Source organism: Cylas formicarius, unplaced genomic scaffold (genome assembly GCF_029955315.1).
Source record: "Cylas formicarius isolate icCylForm1 unplaced genomic scaffold, icCylForm1.1 PGA_scaffold_2__14_contigs__length_35257938, whole genome shotgun sequence".
Taxonomy (NCBI): Eukaryota; Metazoa; Arthropoda; class Insecta; order Coleoptera; family Brentidae; genus Cylas; species Cylas formicarius.
Genome location: NW_026844319.1, coordinates 4,276,208 through 4,294,287, shown reverse-complemented (window position 1 = coordinate 4,294,287; position 18,080 = coordinate 4,276,208). Strand labels below are relative to the sequence as shown.

At 39.5% G+C, this 18,080-nt stretch overlaps 1 protein-coding gene across 1 annotated transcript; it reads left to right on the top strand.

Moving 5' to 3' along the window:
• Positions 1-2,400: 2,400 nt before the first annotated feature.
• On the top strand, positions 2,401-2,898 carry LOC132698065 (uncharacterized). Its single transcript, XM_060663917.1, has one exon. The coding sequence runs from the start codon at positions 2,401-2,403 to the stop codon at positions 2,896-2,898; it is 498 nt and encodes a 165-aa protein (XP_060519900.1).
• Positions 2,899-18,080: the final 15,182 nt, after the last annotated feature.

Below are 18,080 nucleotides of genomic sequence, written 5' to 3'. Positions count from 1 at the left end.
AAAATCTTATTTCAAATATAATTAAAATTGTGACAGGTGGACAATTACTTTACATACGCCAAGTCGGCGAGGGCTTCGCACTAAAAAAAAATATTTTCGACCGAAGAATTCCGAAGTTTCGGTATGACAGGAAGCGGCATTTTCGGTTGTCGCACTTATAATTTTAGATCGCGCTTAGACGACGACGGCGAAGTCTTCCAGCATCCGGTGCTTTTCCAGACAAAGAGCCGAGAAGCGTCTGTAATTGAAGTTAACGACAAATATATTCGAAGAACGTGGCGTCCAATTTATGTCGCGCTATTTTTAAATAATTGATTCGGCAAATAAACTCTATTGCCAGTTTCGTTGTAAAAATTCGTCCATTGCCAGTTAGCGAGCGATGTCCTAAAAGGAAACACGAAAAGTCAATCGTTAGACCCCAAAACATTTGTGAATGGCAGATAGTAAATTAACGAAAAAATGGATTTAACGTGACGTGGATCTGCTCAATCATGTTATATTAGTGGATGTGACTGCTTATTTAGAGCTTTCTGGCGCCCATAAAGGAGGGTCTACATGCAGGGTTGCATGTTGCATGTGGTGTCCACATTATAATTTCATTGTTGCGAATCGTTCTGGCGAGTTGAAGGCTCCCAGCAGCGGCGTGCGTAATTATTTTTGACGAAAATAATCCAAGGTCACGAAAATGCAGAAGCTATAGTGAAACGCAAGTATTAGAAGATTTAAGAAATGATAATGGCGCCTTTCCTCTCCTTGTCTCTTCGGTTTCGGAGAATCCATCCCAGACGTGACATTCGCGTCGACGAGACTGGTCCCGAGAGTGGAGCGATGGCGGGTGAGCGAGATCTACACGGTCAGCGAGCACCAGTATATCGTCTTTACCATCGGGACGACGCAACGGTCACAGGGACGGACCCAAATTAGACCAATAGGATGGAATATCCGGAAACTAGACCACGACAAACTGTTGAGACATATAAGAAACGAGCCTGATCCAGCCACGGGTCTTTCCGGGGCCATCACGGAGAGGAGGGATACGGAGCAGTTGGTTGAAGCAACGACGGGTCTCTTGAGAAGGCTCTGCGACGTTTCCATGCCAAGGAAGCAGACGCCACGGGATAAAGGACCCAAATACTCGTGGACAGACGAAATTTCTCGCCTACGAAGCGAATGTCACCGACTCAGACGACGGGCACAACGCGCCCAGCGCAGTTTGAAAGGCGTGGGGCCTTCCGACGAATACAAACAAATGCGCAAAAGACTGAGACGGGAAATCAACAGAAGCCAGGACGCATGCTGGACAGACGTGATCGACCAGGCGGATCGGGACCCCTGGGGACTGGGTTATAAGATTGTAACTCAGAAACTGGGTATGAACGAGCCACCTGTTGTCAAAGACGAACAGACCATGGACAGAATTGTTGACGGACTGTTCCCGACACATCCTGAAGAGGAGTGGCCGGAAGACGATGACGAAGACGAAGCGGGGCCAGAGTTCACGGGAGTGGAACTCGGTGAGGCGGTTTCTCGTCTAGCGGGGAAAAAAGGCCTCCGGCCCTGATGGCATCCCAGCAGAAGTGCTGCGCGTAGTAGCCAGAGAACGCCCAGAGTGGCTTCTCACCCTGTACAATACATGCCTGCGGGTGGGCCTGTTTAGCAAAGAATGGAAGAAGGCACGATTGGTCCTCATATCAAAAAAAAAAAGGTGGGGACCCCGATTCGCCATCTTCCTATAGACCGCTTTGCCTGCTTAACACGCTGGGCAAGCAGTTCGAGCTGCTACTCCGGCCTCGAATCCAAAAGGCAGTACAGGATGCCGGTGGCCTGCGCGACAGGCAATACGGCTTCAGGAAGGGCCGATCGACCATAGATGCGATACGGAACGTGGTGGAAGCTTTCGACAGAGCGCAGACAAAGCCCCACAAAGACAGACCAATAGTGCTTTTGGCAACACTCGACGTACGAAACGCCTTCAATTCGGCGAGGTGGAAGGACATCGTGGGGGAGCTAACAACTACCTTCAGGTTGCCTCCATACCTCCGCCGCATTATGAAGGACTACATGCGGGACCGTACACTTACGTACCAAACGGAGACAGGCACAAGGACGAGACAGCTTACGGCTGGAATGGCGCAGGGTTCGATCTTGGGCCCGGACTTGTGGAATATTGACTACGACGGGATCCTGAGAATCCCGATGGCACCGTGAGTGCACCTAGTAGCATACGCGGACGATGTCGTCATCGTGATAGTTGCACGGGACGGTCGTTGGACGCAGCTCCGGCTGAATCGAGCTCTAGGACAGATTACAGACTGGTTACGGAGACGAGGGCTAGACCTAGCCATACAGAAGCCGAACTGACGTACCTGACACCAAAAGCACATTGACACGAATGTGCAAATGACAGTAGGCGGGACCCAGATGGCGACCAGAGGCGAGGTCAGGTATCTCGGTGTCTACCTGGATACAAGGCTGACGTTCTGGTCGCACACCGTAGACAAGGCAGCTTCAAAAACTGCAGCACTCAGTCACCTTATGACAAACACGAGAGGACCAAAACAGAAGACGCCACAACTACTGATGACAGTAACCCACTCGATTCTCCTGCACGGAGCCGAGATATGGGGAGGCGCGATGGAAGTAAAGAAATACCAACAGGCCATGCTGTCGGTGCAAAGACAGGGGACTCTTCGTATCGCGTGCGCGTACCGAACAGTCCCCGAATCGGCGGTGTTAGTTATCGCCGGTGTGATTCCCATAGGCCTCTTAGCTCTTGAGCGAAAGAGTGTCTACGAGCGTAGTATGGAACTGGGCAGGGCAAGGGCGTCCAAAAAAGCACGCAACGTGACGATGGACGACTGGCAGACCCGATGGACTAACGGCACGGACTCCACATGAACGAGGAGACTAATCAGAGACGTGCGACGGGGGAAGGAGAGGGACGGGGGTTAGGTGAATTTTTACCTCACTCAGTTCCTCTCCGGACATGGATACTTCCAGCATTACCTCTGCCGCATGGGTAAGGTAACGAGCCCATGCTGTAAGTACTGCGGAGAAACTGACAACGCGGAACATACGTTTTTCGACTGCTAACGATGGACGGTAGAAAGACAAAGACTTGAGACGTTAACTGGACCGATTACGGTAGACAACGTGATTGACTTGATGACGTCGACAACGGAAAACTGGGACCTTGTGGACAAGTTCATAAGGGACATACTATTAAGAAAGAAGGCAGACGGCTGCCTAGAAGACTAACGAGACAACACGTGACGTGTTGACTGATACTGCACGGAGAAATACAGGAACGACAGATACGAACGCCACGTGGCACAGACACGCCCCCTAACTGGAGGTAATGCGAACAACAGTTCCCAGCTAGGTGGTGAAGGCGAAGGGTTTGCTGGGTTTAGCCTGTAAGAATCCTGCACTTCCCATTATGTGGGACAGTCAGCACGTTAGAGCTGGTGTTTGGCTGATGTAAGATTCCCAGCGTTACCCCTCGGAAAAAAAAATAGACTTTAGACTTTAGACTTTATTGGCCATTAAATACATTACAAGAACAACAAATGTTAAGTCACATCTGTGAATGAAAATGAATTAACAGAATACCAAACACATTCTAATAACATTCATAGAGAGAAACATAATTATCAGATAGACAAACACCAAACATTGAAACAAAAATTAGGTAAAAAAAAGTAAATAAATAAATAAATAGATTCCCAGTTAGTATTATGGAGACACTCGTGAAGAAACACGGATGTACTCATCTGCAGTATTGAATGCGTTCTCCAATAGAAATTGTTTTATTACCTTACAAAATTTAGTGAATGGCAGATCCTTGACAACGGTTTGCAGAATATTGTAGTAATTAATGTACAATTTATTTAACTCGGATGTGCGCAGCCTAGAATGACTCTGGACATTTAATTCAGATCCCCTGGTGTAGTGATTGTGGCGATCACAGTGCTTAGGCATATCGTTTTTTAGCTCATGTATGCGAGTGACTGTATAGTAAATAAATAGTGACGGTAAGGTCAAAATATTAAGCTTTGAGAAGAGCGGGCGGCAGTGATCACGAGGTTTTGCATTCGCAATCACACGTATCGCCCTTTTTTGCATAAGGAAAGCCTTGCGGGCATGCACGTTACGCGTACGCTAAGTGAGAATGGAGCAATCCGAAATAAGCAAGTCTTGACATGATAGAAATGAGTGACTTGTTTAAGTATCTAATTAGAAACAATTGACTTGACAGTTTGTGGCAAAGGTGTTCAACGTGATCTTTCCAAGAAAGAGTACCATCGATCCAGACTCCAAGTACCTTAACTGAGCATTGTTTAAATTGTGCACCTTGCTACAAGTGAAAATAAGATTGTTTGTTTTATTTTCGTTTAACTGTAAGGAATTCGACCAGAACCATCCACGCGCTCTAGTCTTATTGGCCACACTATCAATACTAAGTTCAATACATAAGTTCCTAGCTCGGGATAAAAGAATTGTATCATCCGTGTAGAGCGTAGTTTTACATGTTATGTGGGAACGCAAATCGTTGATGTAAACTATGAACAGCAGGGGCCCGAGCACCGAGCCCTGCGGCACTCCAAACGATACCGGCAGGCTAGAACTACTGAATCTTCCATTCGCTTCAACACACTGAAGTCTACCGCTAAGGTAAGAGTAATCTGTGAGGCATGCCCCTGATGCCATACCACTCGAGCTTCTGCATCCGCACTCCGTGATCCACACAATCAAAAGCCTTCGTGAGATCACAAAAGGTGGCCTCCGCTATTTCACCAGCGTCAAAGCCTTCGACAATGCTCCCCACAAGACTTAGCAAAGCATGCGTGGTGGATCTTCCGCCCTTAAACCCGAACTGTTCTTTGCACAAGAGTTTGTGTTTTTCAAAATATTTCAGCAAACGATCTTTTAAGATTATTTCGACGATCTTACTCATTATAGGGATGATTGCAATAGGTCTATAATTTGTGGGGACGTTGGTATCTCCCTTCTTGTGTAGTGGCACAATCCTGCTTATTTTTAACTGTTCTGGAAATATTCCAGTTTCAAACATCTGGTTAATTAGATGAGCTATAGGGTCAGCTAAAAAAGTTGCGGTATGTTTAAGAATTTTTGAATTTAGGTTGTAGACGTCTTAAGAATTAGAATTACTCAAATGTAGAATTGTGTTATAGACTAATTCACTGGAAACCGGATCCAAAAAAAACTTCGGCAGTAATGCTCGATGCCACCTGAGAAAAATATAAGTTGAAATAATTGGGAGTAATACTACAATTGGTATAACCGCAATTAAGGTTTTTCTCACTGTTAATAAGTTTCCAGAAGCTCCGACCAAGATTGTCAGAGTTGTTTACAAACTGACCATAAGCTGCAGCTTTTGTCGACTGAACTTCTTTTTTATAGCGTTTATTTAAATTTCTATACTCCTGCCAATGATCCGGATTGCCAGACGCTTTGGCCATGGCCTATATATGTAAGAGCTTATCATGCAGGCAACTTAGATCGCTGTTGTACCAGTGAATTAGTCTCGAACTTGTAGACTTAACTTGTTTCGTTTTAATAATCTGGTGATAATTGACATTGCTTGTTAGAAAATTTAACAGATATTCTACCGTATCAGATGGGCTTGCTGTCATGGAATAGTAATTATCCCAAACTGTTACCTCAAGAGTCTGAGAAACCTGCTTGAAACCCCCCGCTGACACGGTTTTAATTGAAAATCTATCTTCTTTCAACCTAAAATCACTTTTCACATTAATGAAAACACCTTCATGATACGAAAAACCAGGCTCAACATTACCAGCGCTGTAAAAGTTGTCACAAAAATTTACCATAATGTTGTCAATGCAATTTGCTGAATTGTAAGTAATTCTAGTGTTTTCTGAAATGGTTCCATGCATTCCAAAAGAGGATAACATGTTCAGTGAGCCATTTCGATCAACGTCATCACTCAAATTAAACTTAACATGAAAATCGCCAGCAATAATAATGCGTTTCTTAGTTGAATAAATTTCAGCGAGCAAGAGTTCAAGTTTTTTACAAATATAGAAAAATTGCCTCTAGAGCCAGAGCGACAGACATTGATTAAAATAAGTTTAAGCACTGGTATCTCCATACCACAAAACTCTGCGTGAAGATCCAGACAATATTTACTCAGATTAAGACTGCTACAGTCAATATTATTTTTAACATATATAGCAGTTCCTCCCCTGGAGGTACTGAGACGACAATAATATCCAACTAATTTATAATTGTGAACCTTAATAATATTAAGCAACTCCTCACCATTTACAAAATGTTCACAGAAACATACAATGTCAAAACCAATAGAATTTAGATATTCAGTAACCACATCGAGTTTACTTAGGAGACCCTGCACATTGTAGCTCAAGACGTTAATGCTGTTCCTACTTCCATCGTTGGTCTTAGGTCGCTAGACGTCTCTCTGTTGATATTGGAATTGGATCGGTCTTTTCTCTTTTCATACGCTTGGGGGAAAAATGATTTATCAACACACCCGTGGGCCAGATGGAAGTATGCAGACTTTTTTGCGCTTCGTGATCCATGGCCGATACCCTAAACGAGGAGTAACTCTCAGGATATATTGATGGAACCTGGAACACTTCTACTCCACTAACTCTCGGTGCTAGATATTGTCGGACCTCCTCAGCTTTGGTATTCGGATGCAGTTTAGTAATGTGAAAACTGATTTTACGTTCAGCAACTCGAAGTGCACATTTAGAGTTATCGCTAAGAGATCCTTTAAGCGGCTTGACCCTATCGTTTAGGACTCTGGAAGTTTTGCGTTTGGACCCACCATCCAGTTCTATTATTTCGGAGCATATCTGACGTGACACAGCCTCAATGACTGCACTAGACAGTTCTTTATTTGTAATTTTATTCAGGTGTTCCGACTTGGGGACGTTTTGCTTAATTAGACCTGTCTGTGATGATTTAGCCCTATTTACAGGATCCAGAGTTTGCCCTTCAAGGAGTCTGCTGCTTTTTAGTAGGCTCACCTGTTCTTTTAGAGCGGTAATTGCTATGGCTTGATTCTCGATAACAAGATCTTTTTGCTTCAAAAGTTCTTTCAAATACACGATTTCTTTTACGGCATCAAATGGAGCGTTTGCTCTAGAATCATCAGGAATTGGACCCGACTCCAAGGATTCGCCTCCGTAGGAACAGCAATCATGCTTGCACCTTTTACAAGGTTTAGCATTGCTTTGATCAGCCATCATTTTAACTATACCTAAAGAGCCTCCAACCGCACACTCGGCTAGATTTTTACTTTGTAAAACGATATTGATCTCAATAAAAATTGACTACTATCAACCGACCGTGCACGCTGTCGCTTCCCGGTCGCAGAGTGTCACTACGTGAAGCAAAAAAATACTGTATAAATTCGAACGTGAACACGTGTTGCACGTGAGATTACACTTTTTATGAAACGAAAGATGTTGATAACTGTTTATTGCGTACTACACACACTAAATCGCACGATGAACCGTTTTGAATAAATTAATTTGATTTGAAATAGACAGAGACTGTTTTTAGAGACAATAGAAATGCACAATAGGGGTTAGGCACGGCGCGCACAATAATAATAATAATAATAATAACAATAATAATAATAATAACAATAATAATAATAATAATAATAATAATAATAATAATAATAATAATAATAATAACAATTCTCAGAAGTAAGCTTTCGGCGCACAATACAATCACAGCTATAAATACTTTTGCTGTCCCAGTTGTTACGTATAGCTTTGGTGTTGTTCCGTGGACCCGAACCGACCTGGATGAACTCAATCGCATGACAAGAGTCTGTTTCACAAAACACCTCAAACATCATCCCAAAGCTTGCATTGAGAGATTCCACTTGCGATAGGCGGAAGGGGAATAACTGACATACGCCTCCGCCACAAGAGCCAGGTGGAGTTACTCAGACAGTATTTCTATGCTATGCATAGAGCTGTTATCAAAATGGATGGAACCCTATCGCCACTTAACCTTAAAAATAGACAATACAGATGTGACCAAGATTATAATATCTCCTTCCTTCAAAGCAGATAGAGAGAGAAAGAATTACATGCCAGATACCCTCACCTCCTTAGCAGCGAATATATCGACGCCCCAGCTACGATGAAATGGCTAACATCAAGCAATACAGGATCAAATCATCCCTACAAAATCTTACCTGAAATATATCGTTAAGGACGAAAGAATAACCGATACGAGATGTCATATGTGTGGCGAGGGTCACGAAAACATAGAACACCTTCTTAGTGGATGCAAAATGATGGCACCGCGCGAGTATACGACAAGGCACAACAACGTGGCAAAAATCATACACAACGAGATTTGCCACAAACTCGGCCTTATAAAAGATAAAACGCCATACTATCAATACGTGCCGCAAACAATAGTCGAAGATATGCATTACAGGGTCTACTGGGACAGACAAATACAAACAGATAGACCGGTACAACACAACAGACCAGATATCATGATATATGACAAGGACCAACGAAATATTACTCTGGTGGACATTTCCGTACCTTCCCCCACTAACATTGACAAGAAACATCAGGAGAAAGTTGACAAATACATTTCGCTAGCTGAGGACATGAAGCAGACCTGGGATGCAAGGACGATCAAGACTATTCCCATTATAATTGGAGCGACGGGCGAAATTCCAACGAAGCTGGCACGGAATCTGGAAGCCGTCGGACTGCAGAAAACCGTTTCTACGCAACTCCAGAAAGCAGTCATCCTATCAACCTCTAACATAATGCGAAAGGTGTTAAACCAAAAAATCACCATAGAACATTAGACACAAAACTCCAGTGTTTTGTGATAACACTTCACCGACACTGGAATCTTGACCCGTACTTACCTACGTGAATTAAAGAATAACAATAATAATAATAATAATTGAGCATAAATTAAATACTTAAGCGAAAATCAGCAAACCACACTAAGATTCTACTCGTCGCGTCCCTGAAACCACAAGTGACTAAACTACAAATTTAGTCTGAGTATGTGGTGGTTTAGGGGTGTTTTTTTTTCGATGTATAGAACTTTAAGTTGCAATAAAACAACGATGTATTATTCGATTGATATGAATTTTATTTATCCGAAAGATAATCTTGTGGCATTACATTTTAAATATGCCACGGTCATATGCCAGTGGTCGTATATCGGCAATAACACGGCGAATGTTGTCTTCCAAATGGTCAAGTGTTTGTGGCTTATTCGCATAGACCAATGACTTTACATAGCCCCATAGAAAATAGGCTGGCGGTGTTAAATCACAAGATCTTGGAGGCCAATTCACAGGTCCAAAACGTGAAATTAGGCGGTCACCAAACGTGTCTTTCAATAAATCGATTGTGGCACGAGCTGTGTGACATGTTGCGCCGTCTTGTTGAAACCACATCTCCTGAACTTCATGGTTATTCAATTCAGGAATGAAAGAATTAGTAATCATAGCTCCATACCGATCACCATTGATTGTAACGTTCTGGTTGTTGCGTTTGACAATTGGTGGACTGTATTTTCGTTGGTTCAAAAACACTAACGTTTTCACTACATAAAACTTTATTCCTCTTACTGCCGGATAGATAACAATACTAACAGACTACACAAAAAAAGCAAAAAAAAAACCTGGTCTTTATTCGTTCGCCGCCGACATGCTTCCCCTTCTCCTTCGCGGCCGGCGCCGGGAAAAAATCGAGTATGTTGGGTTGCATACCGCACAAAACTAAACACTGGTCATCATCGTTTTTGAAGAAGTACGGGCCAATGATTCCACCAGCCCATAAAGCGCACCAAACAGTCAGTTTTTCTGGATGTAACAGTGTTTCGACATACACTTGAGGATTAGCTTCGCTCCAAATGCGGCAGTTTTGTTTATTGACGTAGCCATTCAACCACAAGTGCGCTTCATCACTAAACAAAATTCGCTTATGAAAATCGGGAACGGCAATCTCGTTTTGGGCCCATTCGACGAATCTACGCCTTACTTGATGATCGTTTGGCTTCAATTCTTGCACGAGTTAGATTTTGTAAGCACGTAAACCAAGATCCTTCCGCAAAATCTTCCATAAAGGGGACGCAGATCCAATTCCTGTGCTCGATGGCGGATGGACTCATTCGGGTCTTCCTCAATGCTACGCTCTACAGCAGCAATAGCTTCTTCTGTATGCACCGTACGGCGTCTCAGGAGATGCGAGTTATCAATAAGAGTAAACGTGGTGGGAAAATTTTCCATGGTTAATCGAATTAACTGATCTGATAAAATGGACGTAGTGCGCGATACGTATTCCGCACAGAACCATTATTTTCGAAATAAAATTGCACTATTTGCAAGCGTTGTTCAGGCGTGAGTCTATTCATGATGAATTGCCAAACCAAACTGAGAATAAATCACTTGACAGCTGTTAAATCGGTCGCCATCTTGAACAGTAATGCCAACTTAACTATACATCGAAAAAAACACCCATTATTTTAGTAAAACAGAAAATTGCCTGACCACGCATTTAATAAGCATAAGAATAATAATTTTTGTAAGGGAAGGATTTGAACCGGGCTATTTGTTTGCGCATATCTATTAACCTCTTAAAAATGTCCTATGTACTGTTAACAAAGGACTTATCTGTACAATACTTTTGTTTATGAAAATAATTAGTATATAGAGCAGCAAGTGTTTTAAACGGGGTTTGACTTAATAAACAAGTGATAAACGGCATTTGATTCATAAGTTTATTTGGGAAGAGTGCGGCTTGTGTTTAATAAACGAGTTACATAAAAAGTTTACCAAATGTAATGTATACCATACTTTTGCTACGACCGTCAGTTTTTGGCTACATTTTTGCACAACAATACGAATTGACAAACGTCAAAATTCAAGCCGTGCCGTAAAATCTCAAACCCGCGTGGTAATAACCCGGAAATGTTGTGGTTTTGACGTAATAACTATTAAAACGTGGAGGTGCATTCAATCTGATAACTCTTGGCAACAATTTAAACTAATCAAAACTAACCAAAGCGTTCACACAGTAGGCGAGTATTATATAAAAAAAAATTACTTTAATCGGACAGAAAAAATAAAATGCATTTAGCAAGTCAGGGACGTAGATACCGTAATAAACCTATTTGAGTGTCTTTACTAAAATCGAAAAAAATGAAGCAAAGTTGTAGTTCCAATCATTTTTAGGGATGCTTGTCTATTTTTACTTTGAATGATAAAAATATCAAAAAAATCTTCCGATTTGAAATGTCATAAATTTGATGTTAAAGTTGCTAAAAAATACATTTAATCTGTATGTCGTTTGCCGAAATTTTCGAAATGTTTATTTTTTTACTATAACGTCACGGTTTGAATATTCTAATTATTTAACTGGAGTTAGGGTACTAAATGAATATTTTGAAAAAACAGTTTCGAAGAAAGTCACATTCATATTTTTTCAAAATTTCTATATATGTCATAAAGCTTCAAATTTTAATTACAGTAAATATTTGAGAATATCCGCTGTTGCTACTAGAACCGCAAAGAATGATTACCCCACTAGTACGCACAGCGCAAGTACCGTACGTTAAACTTATAACAAAAAAATATTGGGTAGATTAAACGGCTTCAGTTAAGCCGTCTTCCTGTGTGGATTCCGTCAATCTAATTGCAGTTCTATTTGTACCGGGAATTACTTTCTAATATGATGCAGATTTCTGTTGGTATATACCTATTGCCAATGATCGCCGATATGCCTTGAAGAATATCTTTATATTTAACTTTTGTTTTATTTCTTGCTTATATTTTGCTCTGAAATCCCTGTTTTGGCATTATCAGAACGCTTTCTTTTTGTAGGAATTGAACCATTTCTTGTATTTTCTGTTGATTATATAAACCCTGTCTCCCATAGTATCTCATTTTTTATGAAAAATACCTTACCCGCACCATGAATACATGAGTTCACTACGGCCCTAGTAACTGAAAGGGCTAGACGGAAATATCTTGATAATGGAAATGGAAAGTCTTATTTGAGACCCAAAATTAAAAAAAATGATTTACACTTATGTATACCTTATCGTCTTCATTTGTATTACGTGGGATAGTGAAATGAAGCTGAGCAGAAGGAATTCGTTATTGACACAGAAAAAAAACTATTTCATTTATTATTGTTTTGTATTATGCTGTGTGTTTTACATGTATGCTGTTTAAATCATAACGTCAAAACCAGATTTACCACTTGTCCAAAAATCTGTCAACATCTGCGGTCCGTCAAAGACAAAATTCGATTTGAGATAACAGGAATATACAGCATTCCATGCATATGCCGCAAAGAATACATTGGAGAGACCGCACAAAAAATATCAACTAGGCTCAAAGAACATGAAAGAGCCTTACGACTAAGACAGATAAACTCATCAGCTGTTGCCGAACACACTCATGAAACCGGGCATAAAATTTTATTTGATAAAACTAAAATTCTTGCATGTAATCAGTTCTTCTACCAACGAAAAATCCGAGAGTCTATAGAAATCTATAAACAACCTAACAATCTTAATCGCGACTCAGGTCTCTACCTGGCCCCAATTTGACAATCAGTCATCCGAGATGGTATTTATACCCCCCATTAGCGCACCGCCCCCTCCAAGCAATATATAAGCAGGTACAGAGTAAAATACGAGCCAGTTTCAGTCAAGCTCCGAAGAAGCGAACAGGATGATTGGCGAAACGTCAGCAATTTCGACTAAGCAAAAACCGACGCAGGAGGAGGAAAATAAATATTAGCTGCACGTAACAAGTCGACAGAGACGAATTAACTATAATTCTTTCAGATAATAGTAAATTAATACAAAATGTAATGCGGAAATGTGTTATTAAATCCGAGATTTATACAAAAATAAAATTATAAACTGTGCAACTTTTATTTTACGCTAGCGATAATATTAAAAATGCAATATTAATAAACTGAAAATGAAAGGAAACATTTTTTTCATAAAATAGAAAATTTACCTATTACTTTTTATTTTTCTTGACTTATTGCGTTATTTTCAAAAAAACTATTGACAAATTTTCGGAGTTTTGTTAGTAAAAATGTGTATACAAAAAGGAACAACATTTAGGAAAAGTTATATTTTTCATTTTGACTCACCCTGTATAAACGATTCGAACTAATTCCAAGGATAAATGCCTGTAAAAATATAGAGTGCTAAACACAGGGCATTTTTGACGAAAAAACGGCCATAAATCCGAAAACTCTCGGTATAGACCATAACGACCCTACGTTGGGCGATTGAGTATAAAAATAATGTTGTGAGGAGGTGCTGACACCGCCAGAATTCCAGGCTTAATGCGGTGAAACTTTTAAGAAATCTCAAGCCACAGTAGATGCGTTTGGTAGTTCTGAACAGAATTATACAAGTGTGATGTCTCTTTCGGCGCACGATCACACTGCTATTTTTGGAGTTACCGAAAGGCATGTTATTAACGGTAGTAAAACTAAAAAATCGACACACATCAATTCTTTGCAATTTTCCTAAACTCTTCGAATTTTAGTTTATGACTGTATTTATTCTAGTCTTAAGAATAATATTAGTGTTGAGCAACACGGTTTTGTTTCAAATAAGTCATGCACAAGCAATCTATCAACGTTTATGTGAATCAATTGATAATTTAGGTCAGACGGATGTAATATATGGTTTTTCAAAAATCATTTGATCAAACAGATCATTATATTTTATTATCGATGCTTCACAATGTTGGCATATGGCTGTCGCTACAAAACTTGCCTATTAGATCGTAGACATCTTGTTCAATACGAGGGATTTAGCTTCCTAGTATTTTATCCCACGTCGGGGGTACCACAAGGCTCACATTCAAGACCTCTTCTTTTTGTTATCTTTATTGATGATTTAATTCATAAGTTAAATTGTAATAAAATCTATTGCACCATTAATTCTAACGAAGATTGATTGTTGCTTCAGGATAACATTAACGTTATATCAGAATGGTGTCTCGTTAATCGTTTACGTAAAAGTGTTTCTAAGTGTAATGTGCTTATTTACTCTAGAAACCTGAACGTAAATATATTTAATTACGTAATACATGGAACTGCATTCAATCGATTAAGTGAGGTTAAAGACTTGGGGATTGTCTTCGATTCCAGACTGAGAGACTAACCAGAACTGCAGGTTAGGAGGGACATTAATTCTATAAAATTTTTGTATAGGCTTTTGCATAATGCGGGAAACTCTGAGTGGCTTTTAAGCAAAGTAAAATTTTACGTCCTCAGAATTGAAGTCATATTTAGGCCTACATTTCATCTCTATACACCTAGGACAGATGTTTGATGTCAGTCGCCAATTTTGTGAGATCGTCGACTGTATTTTGGTTCATGCGCAGAGCAAGTGTGTCAGTAATTAGTTTTCTTAACGCACGTGTGCGAGTAATCAGCTTCCTTGTATTTTGTACTGTATTTTCATTATTTTTCTCTGTATGAAATAAATTTGTTTGTTAAAGAATGGGATGGGATGGGATGATTCTTGCTGGATATCCATCAGAGTAATATATATTGTGTTGGAATTTGGAACAGGTCCCCAAGCTTTTCGTTTAATTTTGAAGAATCGGAAGAATGTGGAAACTATTTTTTATACAACATCAACACATTTACAACGCAAACACGACTCTCGTAGCAAACAACGCAACCAATCCAAATTTTACATCTCTCACAGAATTTTTTTCCGCTAGAGGTTTTGTTGAATTTTAAAATCGCAAAGTCTGTGTAGACAAAAAGAAAGGGGTGGCACGTCACATTACAAGACTGCAGCGCTACAAAAATGAGCGCAAAACCTCACAGAAAGGCTGCAAAATGTGTCGATTGTCGCCGGTAAAAGATAAATTCAGCATCGAGCAGTTTTCTTACGCACTGCATCGCGTGCGTTTCGAACGGAGCGGCAAACCATCAGGAAACACGGTAGTCTATAATTGGCAAACGCTTTTTCGTGGCCTGAATGTTGATCCCGAAAAAAATCGGACAGCGTGATACTGCAAATTAGATTAGCGTGTTGCGTGGAATGGTAGTTGTAGTAAATCTCCACGACAAGCGTTAATTAGGGCAGTTTCACGTGGTACAGAACTCAAAAATAAGCAAAGACCAAGTCGCCCCCCGTCGTTTTTAACGTTTTAATAACAGCTTCCATCGATTGCTCGCCTATAATATCAATTACCCGAAGTATGTGCCTTTTTCTAATTGCACTGCATAGCGTAATACCAGCAATTGCCAATGCTGCATCACGCGTAATGCACAAGGAAAACATTTGCTTAAGCGTTAGTTTGGGTACGTAGCCGTTGTATTGATTGAGAGGTATATTTTGAGGAAATTATATGGTAATTGACAATGATAATTACATTACACTGCCCGCATTTGTTGTATTTTTTCGATTTAGGAAGTTATTTTGCGCACAACTTGTAGACTACCATCTTTAGATGTTTTTGAATTTAATAACAGATTATATGCAATAAAAGTATTCACTTTCCAGACGACAAGGCAATGTTGACTCATGAATCGATCAAAAAGTAAGGCGACTTTTGTTATTGGGCGGGCTACGTACATTTGATCTTCGATTTTGTTTTTTTTGTAATGTTGGTACACATGTCATCAACATATGTGCATAATTTCAGCCAGTTTGTACGTTGTCTTTTTGCTTGTGAGACAGAAGCGTCAGACGTGTTTTGTGTGCTTGGCGATTTTCTGCTGTAAATATCGCAAAAATGGAATTCAATGCTGCAAAACACTTGAAACGTTGACAATGGCATATAGTGAATCAAATTTGAACAAAAATGTTTATAAGTGGTACAAGCTGTTTCAAGATGGCCGAGAAGAGGCCGATGACGCTGTGGACGCTCCAGCACGTCAATAACCGATGAAAGCGTTGAAGAAGTAAAACAAATGGTGTTGAAAAATCACCGAATCATTATTGGATAAGTGGCTGGAGACATCGGCATCTCTATTGACATGAATTTTTTTCCTAAGTTTTGGGCATGAAACATGTACGAATAGCAGCAAAATTTGTTCCGAAACTGCTTAATTTTGAACAAAAGGACCGTAGAAGGAGCATCGCTCAAGAGCTGTTAAATGACATGATCCTGATATGCGCAGAAAGATCATAACTGGTGACGAAACATGGGTATATAAATAAATACTTTTTGATGAAACTTTACCTTACTTTTTGAGCTCACCTCGTATTTATTAGAACTAACGACACGCTGTATGAGAGTTTAATATTCGCTATTATTGAGAATCATATCAAATATTGTTACTTTTCCCGAAGAAGTTAAATAGAAAAATAATACTCTTAATAAAGTTACTTCTCTAGATAAAAATGTTTTACTACAAAATGCGGAAAGGAACGATATTTACTCCGATGCTAATACTGATAACGCCACAGAAATGTTTGTCAACAAATTGAGATACTATATTGAAAAATCTACTACGGTTGTGAAAAAGAAACATCAAAATAAAAAAAGAAACCCATAGCTAACTCGGGCACTCGTAAAATCCGCGAATCACAAACATAAACTTTACTACAAAATGCCGACGCCTGAAAATATTAACACTTAAAGGAACTATCGAAACCTATTAAACACATTAATTAAATTATGTGAACAAAACTACTACAGCGAACAAATTAATAAAAATAAAACTTCTGATGGTCATACGACTGATTTAAGAACAATTGCCAATAACTTTTATACCTATTACTCAGAAATAGGTGAAAAACTAGCATGAAATATAAGATTACAACAATATTGCGTAAGTCGACAAAAACATGATACAGTACTCGAAAGTGCAGTTGATCCTTCAAAGATCACGGAAGAGGATGAACTAAGAACAATTAATGGCTTAAACAAACAAAGACTTGATTCTGTCTCGTCTTACATACTTTCTAAAGAAGTGTTTCCGACAATTCTTTAGGAAGAAATTATTCCACCTCTTTATAAAGATGTAAATATGTAAAAATGTAAACATCAGTATGGTTTTCAAGCCAAATTAGTCGCTAACATAAACACATGTATAGACAAAAAAGCTCCAATACCGTGTATATGTCTTGTTCTGGCTAAAGCATTCGACACAGTCGATCACGAACAATGTTTAGATTGTCTGCACGATAGTAGCTTTAGCGGCATTCCATACCAGTTATTACAAAGATTCATAAATAGTCGAAAACAATGTGTTCAAATTCAGAATTTTCGAGCGAATTCCAATTGATAAAATATGGAGTGTCGCAACGAACCGTACTTGGCCATATACTCTTTAATATCTATATTAACGGGCTTTTCAAGTTAGACATCAAAGGACGGGTTGTGAGTTTTGCTGATGACACCGTATATGAGGTCTAGTGCAGTGAACTGGACAAGAAATAAGTTAATCACTGAAGAGGACTTTAAGACTGCATTGAGTTGGTTTGATAGTATGTTGTTAACTGTAAATTGTGAAAAAACATTTTTCTTAGCCTTTACATCATATACCAGAAACATCCCTACGTATAATACATTAAAATTTAATCACAATATGGTCCAAATAAAATCCAAACATATAGAAAATCTAGGTATATAGCTGGATAGTCACTTAAAAAGAGATGTTCAGATTGCATTTTTTGTGAAAAAGATTGGGTCACTTTTAGCCAGATTCAAATTTTTGGCTTCGATCTTAAACGAGGCATACCCTGGGGAGGTGCATTTCTTTATCTAATGGATCAATTAGAAAAAAATGGAAAATGGATATTAAAATTAATTTACAAGAAAACAGTGCTGTTCGCAACACAAAAATTATATGATTTGGCGAAAGTTCTCGATCTGCGTCAAACACAAAAGTAAACACACCCTTGAAAAAACCGACCATGAACAAAATACAAACAACAAAATCAACAAATATAAGCAATGTCAACTTTGGATAACTAAAAAACATGTTAACTTATGCACGATTTTATAGAATCTCGAAATGTGTATTGATTAGTCTATATATTAAAAAATGAATAAAATAATA

Coding starts and splice junctions, on each gene's coding strand:
- LOC132698065 (XM_060663917.1), top strand. CDS start 2,401: ATGACAGTAGGCGGGACCCAGATGGCGACCAGAGGCGAGGTCAGGTAT.